Consider the following 13,338-nt stretch of genomic DNA (forward strand, 5'->3'; position numbering starts at 1 on the left):
TCCTTAAAAAAAAAAAAAAAAAAACTAATTACTCCCAAATTATTTTGTTTAAAGTGTCACTGTTTCATAATTATTTGACCAAAGGAGCTAATTTTTACCTATAGTACTGGTGGTCAGTCAATTGGTACTTTGGTTGGATTCTTTAAATATTGGCTTCTATATTAATAACAGAGTCATTTATTTTGCACAATTGTCTCTAAATATTACGGAATATAAGAAGTTCTTTGGAATACTGTACATATTTTACAAGAAAAAAAGAAAAAGAAGGGAAGGAAGACAAACAGGATTATTCTTGACCTTTTTTAAAAAAGGTGCCCTAAAAACACATACACATGGCCAGGCGCAGTGGCTCATGACTGTAATCCTAGCACTTTGGGAGGTCAAGATGGGTGGATCACCTGAGGTCAGGAGTTCGAGACCAGTCTGGCCAACATGGTGAAACCTCATCTCTACTAAAAATACAAAAAGTTAGCCAGACGTGGTGGTAGGCACCTGTAATTCGAGGTACTCCAGAGGCTGAGGCAGGAGAATCGCTCCAACCCAGGAGGCGGAGGTTGCACCATTGCACTCCAGTCTAGCAACAAAAGCAAAACTCCATCTCAAAAAACAAAAACAAAAACAAAAAACAAAAAACAAAACCACATACACACATTTACAGCAAACACATTGAAAATTTTCCTAACAAATACAATTACAGAATTCCTAATCACAAATTCAAATGAAGCCTGCTACTTGATTTTGTTTAAGTCATTTAAATGACTAGAAATCTTCCTACTTAAAACAAACAAAGACACTCTGAGCTTATCCAATTTGAAACTAAAAATCAACTCAGAAGTGTGGTAAAATACCAGAAAATCACCAATGTCGTTATGCCTCAGGTAGACTATTTGAGAAGCACTCTGCATAAGCTGCCCCGTTGATGCTAATGAATGGACTGGGTTTTACCACATTCATAAAAGGTTAAGAATAACATTGTTTAATACACTTCATTCTTCCCTCATGAATGTGTGGTTTTCACAGGCTCAAAAGTCATAGTTATTTTCAAATATCTGATAGCTTTTAAAAGTGAGATTATAATAAGGGGAAGGAACTTCACAACTATAAAATAATCCTAAATTATGTTATAGGCATTACAATAATTATGGATTTATTTATTCACCTAATCCACTAAATGTAGCTTAGGCCCTGTTCAGACTAATAAGTCAATATACTGTGCAACTCAACCTTCAGCATCATATGATTTAATTTCCCTTTGCTTCTTGCAACATTGTAATTATGTGCTTTGAGTTTACTGTAACTAATATTAGTGGTTTTCCCCAAATGCTCACAAACTAAAGGAACAGACAAAAGCTTTTGATCACCTAATAAGTATCCTTAGGAGAAAAAAAATTTGCTAATATGGAAACAAGAATTTTGTTTTTTGCTTTGCGTGTGTGTGTGTTTTTTTGTTTTTTTGTTTTTTTGTTTTTTTTGCATGAGATGAAACAAATTCCTTGCATGGTTTTAATTACATCCCAATACTTCATAAACATCTTTTAACATAAAACTCAATAAAGTACCAATTGTGAATAGTTCAGCAGCTCCCAATGGTGGGATTGCACCAACCTTTATAATCACATCCTTGGTCCCCAAACTGGCCACTTTTAAAATCAAATAAAGCAGTAACAAAACAATAGTCCTTTTAACATAACGTGAGATTGTTTACAGAGTTTGGAAGTTTGGTTTTTTGTTTTGCCCTTGTTAGTACTATGCTTATTATTTGCTTTCCAACCAAATAATGTTACCAAATTATTTCCAGTTATCAAAATTTAGTAGCTATTTTAAATGGCTTTTGGTTTGGTTCCCCAAAGGCCTGGGTGAAAACATATCTGTGGTTGATACAATCATCTCTGCTACTTAAAAGCTCCAAATATACAAAATGTACAAAACTTCCAGGTTCTAGAAGGCTTTCTTGCAAACAGGAAACCTCAGCCACAGGGAAAAAACCAACTTCCATTTTGAGAGTCCAAAATCAAAAGAAGTTATTCTCTTGCTGCCAGCTACCCACTTCCACTGATTCCTAAGTCCATCTTATTACTCTGCTGCTGATCAATACTGTTAGTAATTCAATGCAGTAATTTTTTTCTCTTTTTCATATTTGTAAGAAGAAAGGAAGAAGAGAAAAATAATTGAACTTTCCACACACACTGATTCAGTATCATCCCAAGATAAAAATGCATCCACGAGTCATAGTTATTTTCAAATATCTGATAGCTTTTAAAAAGTGAGATTATAATAAGGGGAAGGAACTTCACAACTATAAAAATAATCCTAAATTATGTTATAGGCATTACAATAATTATGGATTTATTTATTCACCTAATCCACTAAATGTAGCTTAGGCCCTGTTCAGACTAATAAGTCAATATACTGTGCAACTCAACCTTCAGCATCATATGATTTAATTTCCCTTTGCTTCTTGCAACATTGTAATTATGTGCTTTGAGTTTACTGTAACTAATATTAGTGGTTTTCCCCAAATGCTCACAAACTAAAGGAACAGACAAAAAGCTTTTTGATCACCTAATAAGTATCCTTAGGAGAAAAAAAATTTGCTAATATGGAAACAAGAATTTTTGTTTTTTGCTTTGCGTGTGTGTGTGTTTTTTTGTTTTTTTGTTTTTTTGTTTTTTTTGCATGAGATGAAACAAATTCCTTGCATGGTTTTAATTACATCCCAATACTTCATAAACATCTTTTAACATAAAACTCAATAAAGTACCAATTGTGAATAGTTCAGCAGCTCCCAATGGTGGGATTGCACCAACCTTTATAATCACATCCTTGGTCCCCCAAACTGGCCACTTTTAAAATCAAATAAAGCAGTAACAAAACAATAGTCCTTTTTAACATAACGTGAGATTGTTTACAGAGTTTGGAAGTTTGGTTTTTTGTTTTGCCCTTGTTAGTACTATGCTTATTATTTGCTTTCCAACCAAATAATGTTACCAAATTATTTCCAGTTATCAAAATTTAGTAGCTATTTTAAATGGCTTTTTGGTTTGGTTCCCCAAAGGCCTGGGTGAAAAACATATCTGTGGTTGATACAATCATCTCTGCTACTTAAAAAGCTCCAAATATACAAAATGTACAAAACTTCCAGGTTCTAGAAGGCTTTCTTGCAAACAGGAAACCTCAGCCACAGGGAAAAAACCAACTTCCATTTTGAGAGTCCAAAATCAAAAGAAGTTATTCTCTTGCTGCCAGCTACCCACTTCCACTGATTCCTAAGTCCATCTTATTACTCTGCTGCTGATCAATACTGTTAGTAATTCAATGCAGTAATTTTTTTCTCTTTTTCATATTTGTAAGAAGAAAGGAAGAAGAGAAAATAATTGAACTTTCCACACACACTGATTCAGTATCATCCCAAGATAAAAATGCATCCACGAGTCAAAGAAGGTAATTTCTGGGTTCTTTGGAAATTGTGATGGTTGTTTCTCAGAATCAACATGTACTGAAAAAGTCAAATTCAGGCGTTAACTCAATATAACACGCAGATGAACTATTTATTTTCAAATGACAGTTGTCCAGGTCAATAAATGTCTCTTTTTTATTTATTTATTTTTATTTTTTTTGAGACGGTATCTTGCTCTGTTGCCGAAGCTAGAATGTAGCGGCATGATCTTGGCTCACTGCAACCTCTGCTTCCTGGGTTCAAGCCGTTCTCCTGCCTCAGCCTCCCAAGTAGCTGGGACTACAGGCACCTGACACCACGCCTGGCTAATTTTTGTATTTTTAGTAGAGACGGGGTTTTGCCATGTTGGCCAGGCTGGTCTTGAACTCCTGACCTCAAATGATCTGCCTGCCTTGGTTTCTAAATGGGATTTTTAATCATTCATTCTATCCAAATGAAAAACGTCTCAAATGTCTATTACCTTCAATAATTCCACTGAGTATTATCTCTCTAATCACTCTTCCTATTTTTCAACCTCCTGACATTCCTACACAAGCTTTCTGCATCTTGCTTTAAATGAATTATTTCTTATGCCTCAATTTAAAAAGGGGTGGGGGGGACACTCTGAGAGGTATTTCAGAGCTTTCCATAACAACACCCTAGAAAGGGGTAAGCAAAAGGCATTCAGTTCTACCACGAGCTTCCTAATATTCTTGAAGGCTTTTACAAAACCACATTCATTTTCTAAGTGACTGATATCCTTATAGACATTTCCCATCTTTTCTTTGTCCTTTTATTCCCAATCCACCTACTCACTTAATGCATTCTATACATTTCATAAAACTTCTATACACTTAAAACCATTCTGGAATTATACATATGTATCTTATATCACAAGGAAAGAAAAATGATTTATTTTGCAACTTTGTGACCCTCTGTAATCTGTACTCTAATTAAACAAAAAATAAGATAAAATGCAAGGTATACATCTGTGTACTAACTTGTACACGTTTTAGAAGCAAAGGTGGTGGATGTCGGTCACCTGTTGACAAGATGATTTGGAGTCTAAACCATCTAACTTGTCCCCTTCTTCATCATTTCTGATCCTCTCTCTTTCCCAGCTGCTCAGCAGAGTTCTTTTCTTACCCTGCCACTACACAAACTTCAGAGTTGACTGGCACCCTCTTAATGCCTAACCCCAAAAGTTTTTTCTGCATATTTATTTACAACTCTAAATACATTGGAATCCTTTCAGTTATGGGGGAAAAAAAATTCCTTCTATCTCTGGCTTCCAAATCACAAGTGTCCCTTTCTCTTCCCTCATTCTTCCTCTCTTTTCTATCCCCTTCAAAGGATACTCTTTTCCTAGCAAGAGGGTTAAAAACAATAGTCAAAATCTCTGCTCTCCTAGCGTTTATGCCCTGCTTAAGGGAGACAGACAATAATAACAAGTAAATATAGAATAAATCAAGAGGGGTTAAATAGAAACATAAATAGTACATGCTTAAATAAAATAGTACAGTGCTTATTCACCTTATATTTTATTTACATGCATTTGTTTTTTTCTCTTCCCCTAGAATGCAAGTTTTTTTTTGACAGCAAGGCTGTTTCATGTATCTGTGACTCTCTCATAGTAACCAGCAAAGTATCTTATACATGCATAGCTGTCAATCAATAATTGTTAAATAAAAAGACAAATAAAATTCTGAAAATATAAAGCCTAGGGCCCAAGAATTAGTGGCAAATAATGCCCGAAGAGGGATGCTTAACTTATATTTTCCTTATTTTGCAGTTTGGACATGTGAGTATAACCAGCTAAATATCACAGCATTTGTAACAGTGAAGAAGAAACAACTTTGATTTTTCTAATAGACAAAAAAGAATAAATTTTCTTAGGAGTCCCTCAAGCCCCAGATAGCTACAAAGAAAAAAGATTTTAGTGTTTGAAAAAAAGAAATATGCATATCAAATACGAGACAAAGTCTTATAAAACAAAATGCCCTGGAAAAGAGAACATTATATTTTTTAAATATTCTAAATTACTAAGAAATTTATGAAATGATGATCTCAGAGGCTAAATGTGTAATGACAATGTACTTTTGTTCTTCCTATGAGAGCTAATGTTCACATAAAAGAAAACATTAATTGAACATAACTTCTCTATTTGGCAGAAAAGCATAAGAGGGGACTCCATCTCAATTTTCAACAGCACTCTACAACTGACAGTGAACCTCTGATGTCAATGACAGTGTAAGAACATCTCCCCAAAAGAATGAAGTAAAATATAGACCAAAATCACTTTTAAAATCATAATACTATACTCCACATGGAATTTTCCAACAATAGTCACAAAGATTGTAGGTTTACAAGACTAGTAGCTTAGTTCAGAAATTCAAAGAAAAAAAAAGAAGTCATTTTCACAGATAACATTTTATCAATCATTATATTTAGTAATAAACAGAAGCTAGCTAAAAAAAAGTACTGTGATATTAGTCATTAAGTAGCGAGCAGGAATCTATAATGCTGCCCCACAGTTCACATACCATACATGCAGCCAAGGTTTGCATCAAAAGGAATAATTCACAAAACCAAGTTGGTTTAAAAATAACCATGAAGAGGAAAAGTCACATCTGAATCACTGAAAGAGGTTTTATATGGGTATATATGTGTAATCTTTTAACAAGAACAACTAAAAAGGAAACTACTTATTTCTTCCCCCACTTTACTAAGCATTCCATCTATAATCAGCTGGTTAGCATGAAGTATTATTAAGGTACCCATTTGTATGAGTTTTGTATGTTACATGAAGAGTGGTTTTTAAAGAAATGTACAGATTGGTTATTCTCTTTCATACTTCCAATATTAAGTCAAACCAAAGCGCTGATCTTGGCATAAGGTAACGCAAGTGGAAACAAAAACATTTCAATCTCTGAAATGCCTTTCAATTTTCCTCCATTCAGTCTATGACATTAAAGTCTTGTTTATCAAAAATAGATTTTAACAAACCCTACATTTAAGATGGTTGCAGAGTTTGTTTCAAATTGCAATAAGAGAAAAAAATCTTTATTTTAGTAAGTTATTGGCTACTTTAGGAAAAATACATAAAGGCAAATTATTAGACCCACAAGTAATCATGGTTGAGCCTAGTTACAATGATTTAAAATTCAGTCTGGAACCGCAATTATTTTTGCACCAACCTAATAGGTGTCCACTCAAGGAAAATTATTATACAAAAAACTGCATTCGCATGTTTACCACAGCACTATTCACAATAGCAAAGATATAGAATCAACTGAAGTGTCCATCAACAGAAGACTAAAGAAAATATGATATACATACATATACACACACACACACACACACACACACAGACACAGACACACACACACACAGGAATACTATTCAGCCACAAAAAAGAATGAAATCATGTCTTCTGAAGCAACATGGATAGAGCTAGAGGCCAATATCTTAACTGAAATAACTTACAAACAGGAAGTCAAATACCAAATGTTCTCACTTATAAGTGGGAGCTAAATAATGTGTACACATGGACATGGAGTGTGGAATAGTAGACACTGGAGACTCAAAAGGGTGGGAGAGTTGGGGAGGAATGAGGGATGAGAAATTATGTAATGGGTACAATGTACATTATTCAGGTGACCGTTACACTGAAAGCCAAGACTTCACCACTACACAATACATTCATATAGCAAAACTGCACTTGTACCCCTTAAATGTTTACCAAAAAAAAGTGAACTTAGGTTAATTGTAAATATATATTCCAAACTCTAGAGCAACCACTAAAAATGCATAACTGATATGCTAAAAAAGAGAGAAAATGAAATCATATAAAAAGTTTAGTTAAAAGAATATACAGAAGTAAGCATTCATATGCAGTAAAATGATACAGATGAAAATTACAGACAAATCTCTTTCAGTAGAGGAATGAATAAATTAACGGAACCATGAAATATTTGACTATCAAGCTATATACACACTGATATATTAAGAGCATTAAGCTATGGTAAGTGGAAAGCATACTGCAAAACAATACACTAAAAATCTCTTCTATATAATTGTTTAAAATGATGGAAGACAAAAAGAAAAGGGAGGATGGCAGGAAAGGAGTGAGGGAAAGCCATAAATATACATACCAATCTGTTAGCAGTGGTTCTTTCTGGCAGGAGAAATGAGACTCAGAATGAATGAAAAGGGGTTATTGAACTTAATTATCATATACAATTTTTCTACATATGCATTGTAATGAGAATCCCTAGATATATTATTTATACAAATCTTCTTTAAAAAAGAAAAAGCAAAGGAAGCAAAAGGGAAGAATATTATGGTTTCCACAAAACTAACAAAGTGGTTGCTAGCTTACCTCCATCATCGCGCTGAAAGGATTTCAAACCAAATCATTTCAAAATAAAAACTTGGGGGGGGGGGGGGGGGGGGGGGGTGATCCACCATTAATTTTTTATTTACAATTTCATTTAATGGCTAATTTGACTTACAACTATTCTTTTTTTTTTTTTTTTTTTTTTTTTTTTTTTTTTTTTTTTTTGAGACATAGTTTTGCTCTGTTGCCAGCCTGAAAGTGCAGTGGCACGATCTTGGCTCACTGCAATCTCCGCCTCCCAGGTTCAATGAGACTTCTCCTGCCTCAGCCTCCCAAGTAGCTGGGATTATAGGCGCTGGCCACCACACCTGGCTAATATTTGTATTTTTAGTAAAGACAACGTTTCACCACGTTGGCCAGGCTGCTCTCAAACTCCTTGACCTCATGTGATCCACCTGCCTCTCTCAGTCTCCCAAAGTGCTAGGATTACAGGCCATGGCACCCAGCCTACAACTATTCTTCATACAAGTAGTTTAGTTTGGCTTGTGAACTAAACCAAGGATCAAATACAATTTGGGGGCTGGAAGGAATTTTAGGAACCATCTGTATCTGCCCCCTCCCTTTACATATGAGGAAATTAAGAATAAAGAGATTTGTCCTAAAACAGACAACTAATTACACCATCAGTGTGTTAAAAAGAGAAAAAAACTCAACCTCCTTGCTTCTAGTCTAGTCCTCTGGTAAATTCAATTTATTTCCTTCCATTCACCTTGTAAATATCATCCGTGCTTCCTAAATAGTTCCTGAAAATTTTCCTTTTTCAATCCCATTTCCAAATTATCTGCCTGAAAAGAATTTCACATTTATGTGCTGAATCCAGAAGAGACAACATAGAGCTTAGCATGGCAAAAGCATTTAGAAACTGCCTCTTATCTAACATTTTTGTTTTTATTCTTAACAAAACTGCTGAAGCAACTTGTTTAACCAATGAGACAGACACAAAGTTGAGAGTGGAAACAACTGTCTTGACTCCCAGAACACTGTTCTTCTGTATTTCATACCATTTTACATTTTTTATTTTTTAAATAAAAGGCAGTGTGTTCTTGCACAACAAACACCCACTGGCTAACAAGATGACTTTGGGAAGTCACTGAACTCTTGCAAACTAAGTTTCAGCCATTAAAGGAACAGGGTCAATTAGGTAAGCTCTGACATTTCTTGCTCCTTTCCATGAGTCTGGAATTTCTAAGATATGGCTCAGTATGTATTAGGTAATGGATCCCAGTGGCAAGATGAAATACTGCAGGTCAGCTCCATGAACGGTTTTATGGAGTTATACAAAGCAACAGAACAGAGCAGAGTTCAGGAACTCCTTAGCATAAACCCAAACTTGGAGAAGTAGAACTAGCTAATCTGTAGTTTTAGACTCAGTAAAGTACTTGGGATCATTCTCAACAACCATAAAGTTACCACGTGCCATAATTATACATCCATCACAGGGTTTCTAGGAACTGAATGTTTTTATTTTTTAATTTTAATTTTGTGGGTACATAGTAGGTATATATATTTATGAGGTATATGAGATGTTTTGATACAGGAATGCAATGTGAAATAATCACACCATCGACTACAGGGTATCCACCCCCTCAAGCATTTGTCCTTTGTGTTTCAGATGATCCAATTACACTCTTTTAGTTATTTTAAAATGTATAATTAAGTTATTATTGGCTATAGTCACCCTGCTGTGCTATCAAATAGTAGGTCTTATTCATTCTTTCTTTTTATTTTTTGTACCTGTTAAGCATCCCCACCTCCCGCCAAGTCCTCCACTACCTTCTCCAGCCTCTAGTAATCATCCTTCTACTTTCTATGTCCATGAGTTCAATTGTTTTGATTTTTAGATCCTACAAATAAGTGAGAACATGTGATGTTTGTCCCTCTGTGCCTGGATTATTTCACTTAACATAATGATCTCTCCCAGTTCCATCCATGTTGTTGCAAATGACAAGATCTCATTCTTTTTTATGGCTGCATAGTACTCCATTGTGTATATGTGCCGCATTTTCTTTATTCATTCATCTGCTGGACACTTACGTTGCTTCCAAATTTTGGCTATCATGAACACTGCTGCAACAAACATGGGAGTGCAAATATCTCTTCAATATACTGCTTCCCTTCTTCTGGGGATATACATAGCAGTGGGATTGCTGGATCACATGGTAGCTCTATTTTCAGTTTTTTGAGGAACCTCCAATCTGTTCTCCACAGTGGTTGTACTAATTTACACTCCCACCAACAGTGTACCAGGGTTCTCTTTTCTCTGCATCTTCACCAGAGTTTGTTATTGCCTGCCTTTTGGATATAAGCCATTTTAACTGGGGTGAGATAACATATCATTGTACTTGTGATTTGCATTTCTCTGATGAGCAATAATTTGAGCACTTTTTCATATGCCTGTTTGTAATTAACATCTCATTTAGTTTTGATTTGCATTTCTCTGATGAGCAATAATGTAGAGTGCTTTTTCATATGCCTGTTTGCAATTTTTATGTCTTCATTTGAGAAATGTCTATTCAAATCTTTTGCCCATTTATTGATCAGATTATTAGATGTTTTCCTATAGGGTTGTTTGAGCTCCTCATATATTCTGGTTATTAATCCCTTGTCAGATGGATAGTTTGCAAATATCTTCTCCCATTCTGTGGGTTGTCGCTTCACTTTGTTGATGTTTCCTTTGCTATGGAGAAGCTTTTTAACTTGATATAATCTCTTCTGTCCATTTTTGCTTTGGTTGCCTGCGCTTGTAGGCAAGAAATTTTGCCAAGACTAATGTCCTAGAGATTTTCCCCAATGTTTTCTTGTAGTAGTTTCATAGTTTGGGGTCTTAGATTTAAGTCTTTAGTCCGTTTTGATTTGATTTTTGTATATGGTGAGAGATGGGAGTCTAGTTTCATTCTTCTGCATATGGATATCCAGTTTTCCCAGTGCCATTTGTTGAAGAGAGTTTTCCAGAGAGTATGTTCTTGATACCTTTGTGGAACGTGAGTTCACAGCAGGTGTGTGGATTTGTTTCTGGGTTCTATACTCTGTTCTATTGGTCTATGTGTGCTTTTATGCCAGTCCCATGCCATTTTGGTTACTGTAATATAATCTGAAGTTATATAATGTGATTCCTCCCATTTTGTTCTTTTTGCTTAGGGCAGCTTTGGCTATTCTGGGTCTTTTGTGAGTCCACATACATTTTAGGGTTGCTTTTTCTATTTCAGAAGAACATCATTTGTATTTTGATAGGTATTGCCCTGAATCTTTAGATTGCTTTTGGTAGTATGGACATTTTAACAATATTGATTCTTCCAATCCATAAACATGAAGTATTTTTCCATTTTTTGGTGTCCTCTTCAATTTCGTTTCATCGGTGTTTTATAGTTTTAGTTACAGAGATCTTTCTAGGTAGTGAACTTTTGATGAGCATCTAGTTTTCTACTCTTACTATACCTTCTCATTAACATTCTGAGAATGCATCTAATAACTCATAACAATTATGTAAATCGCATATGCTATTAAGCCGAAGAATTTGGTTTTCTTTTAAAACAGCATTCAACAATGGTAATTGTTAAAACAAAATAACAATAAAACCTAAGTCTGATTCTAATGTATTTGAGGAGATAGTACATGAATATAATCAACCTTTTTCTGAAAAATCACTAGAGATAGACCTTAAATGCCTATTCATGACTCACTTCTCAGCTCATATTTTGCCACTGGGAAATTCTTATTAACATATTAACATATGGTTATGTATTTATTTTACTATATATCACCATGAGCCTTGTCAGTGTCTTACAACTTGGGGATTAACCTAGTTATAGGAAAGATTTCATGGTGTATTATTGTTGTAGAATTTCTTTTCACAATCAGTATTAACTGTGGGTCCTTCTCTTTGCTAGGTTCTAGAGGTAGGTCTAGAAATACAAATGGAGTACCTGACTCATAGTGCTTATAGCAGTGAAATAATCTATATTTGGAAGAATGTAATCTTCTTAACGTTATACTTACTGATAAACTTGTTTTGCATAGTCTCCAACAGGGCTTGGTGAGCATCTTCAGCTTGTAAAGCATGTGAACATTCTCTAGCCAGTATGGTGCGCACAAGATGCTCTCCACATCCTAGAAATCCAAAGAAACCAACAGTTGAGGAAAAGCAGCACCGAACACCCTGCTTATTTCCATAGCATTAGAATATCCTTATGCATCATTTAAGAGAGTAGTTAGCTGGGAAAATAATTCAGTGAGGGATGAAATGACTTCCATGAGCAATCTGATAATTTTAGTAAAGAGATTCAGCAGAAACTAAACACAAAGTTTATCAATCAAAACAAACCAACACAAATTAATATTATACATAGTTCTCTGTTTAACTAATATGTGTTATGACTGGTGTTAGGCACTAAAAAAAAAATCCCCCTAAAAAATATTATGCGTAATTGTTAAACCACATTGGTACTTTTTGATATATATTCATTGCCACAAATACCATCAGTTCATAAAAGTGTGAATTTTTCAGGACACAGGCATGGGCAAAGACTTCATGCCTAAAACACCAAAAGCAATGGCAACAAAAGCCAAAATTGACAAATGGGATCTAATTAAACTAAAGAGCTTCTGCACAGCAAAAGAAACTACCGTCAGACTAAACAGGCAACCTACAGAATGGGAGAAAATGTTTGCAAGCTATCCATCTGACAAAGGGCTAATATCCAGAATCTGCAAAGAACTTAAACAAATTTACAAGAAAAAAACAACCCCATCAAAAGTGGCCAAAGGATATGAACAGACACTTCTCAAAAGAAGACATTTATGCAGCCAACAAACACGAAAAAATGCTCATCATCACTGGTCGTCAGAGAAATTCAAATCAAAACCACAATGAGATACCATCTCACACCAGTTAGAAATGCGATCATTAAATGGTCAGGAAACAACAGATGCTGGAGAGGACGTGGAGAAATAGGAACACTTGTACACTGTTGGTGGGACTGTAAACTAGTTCAGCCATTATGGAAGACAGTGTGGCGATTCTTCAAGGATCTAGAACTGAAAATACCATTTGACCCAGCAATCCCATTACTGGGTATATATTCCAAGGATTATAAATCATTCTACTGTAAAGACACATGAACATGTATGTTTACTGCAGCACTCTTCACAATAGCAAAGACTTGGAACCAACCCAAATGTCCATCAATGATAGACTGGATAAAGAAAATGTGGCACATAGGCCAGGTGCGGTGGCTCACGCCTGTAATCCCAGCACTTTGGGAGGCCAAGGTGGGTGGATCACCTGAGGTCAGGAGTTCGAGACCAGCCTGGCCAACATGGTGAAACCCCATCTCTACTAAAAAATACAAAAATTAGCTGGGCATGGTGGCAGGTACCTTAATCCCAGTTACTTGAGAGGGAGAGGAGAATCATTGGAACCCAGGAGGCGGAATTTGCAGTGAGCGGAGATCAAGCCATTGTACTCAAGCCTGGGGGACAAGAATGAGACTTCTAAAAAAGAAAG

The 13,338-nt window shown here is 35.3% G+C and overlaps 1 protein-coding gene across 1 annotated transcript in view; it reads right to left on the bottom strand.

Moving 5' to 3' along the window:
• TASP1 (taspase 1) overlaps positions 1 to 13,338 on the bottom strand; it is a 266,491-nt gene that overhangs the window by 82,139 nt on the left and 171,014 nt on the right. The window contains exon 12 of the mRNA XM_017869316.1: positions 11,832 to 11,942. Coding sequence (XP_017724805.1) covers positions 11,832 to 11,942 — 111 coding nt within the window. The remainder of the gene's footprint in view (positions 1 to 11,831; positions 11,943 to 13,338) is intronic.

The sequence above is a fragment of the Rhinopithecus bieti genome, unplaced genomic scaffold, assembly GCF_001698545.2.
Source record: "Rhinopithecus bieti isolate Rb0 unplaced genomic scaffold, ASM169854v2 scaffold_8, whole genome shotgun sequence".
In the NCBI taxonomy this organism is placed as follows: Eukaryota; Metazoa; Chordata; class Mammalia; order Primates; family Cercopithecidae; genus Rhinopithecus; species Rhinopithecus bieti.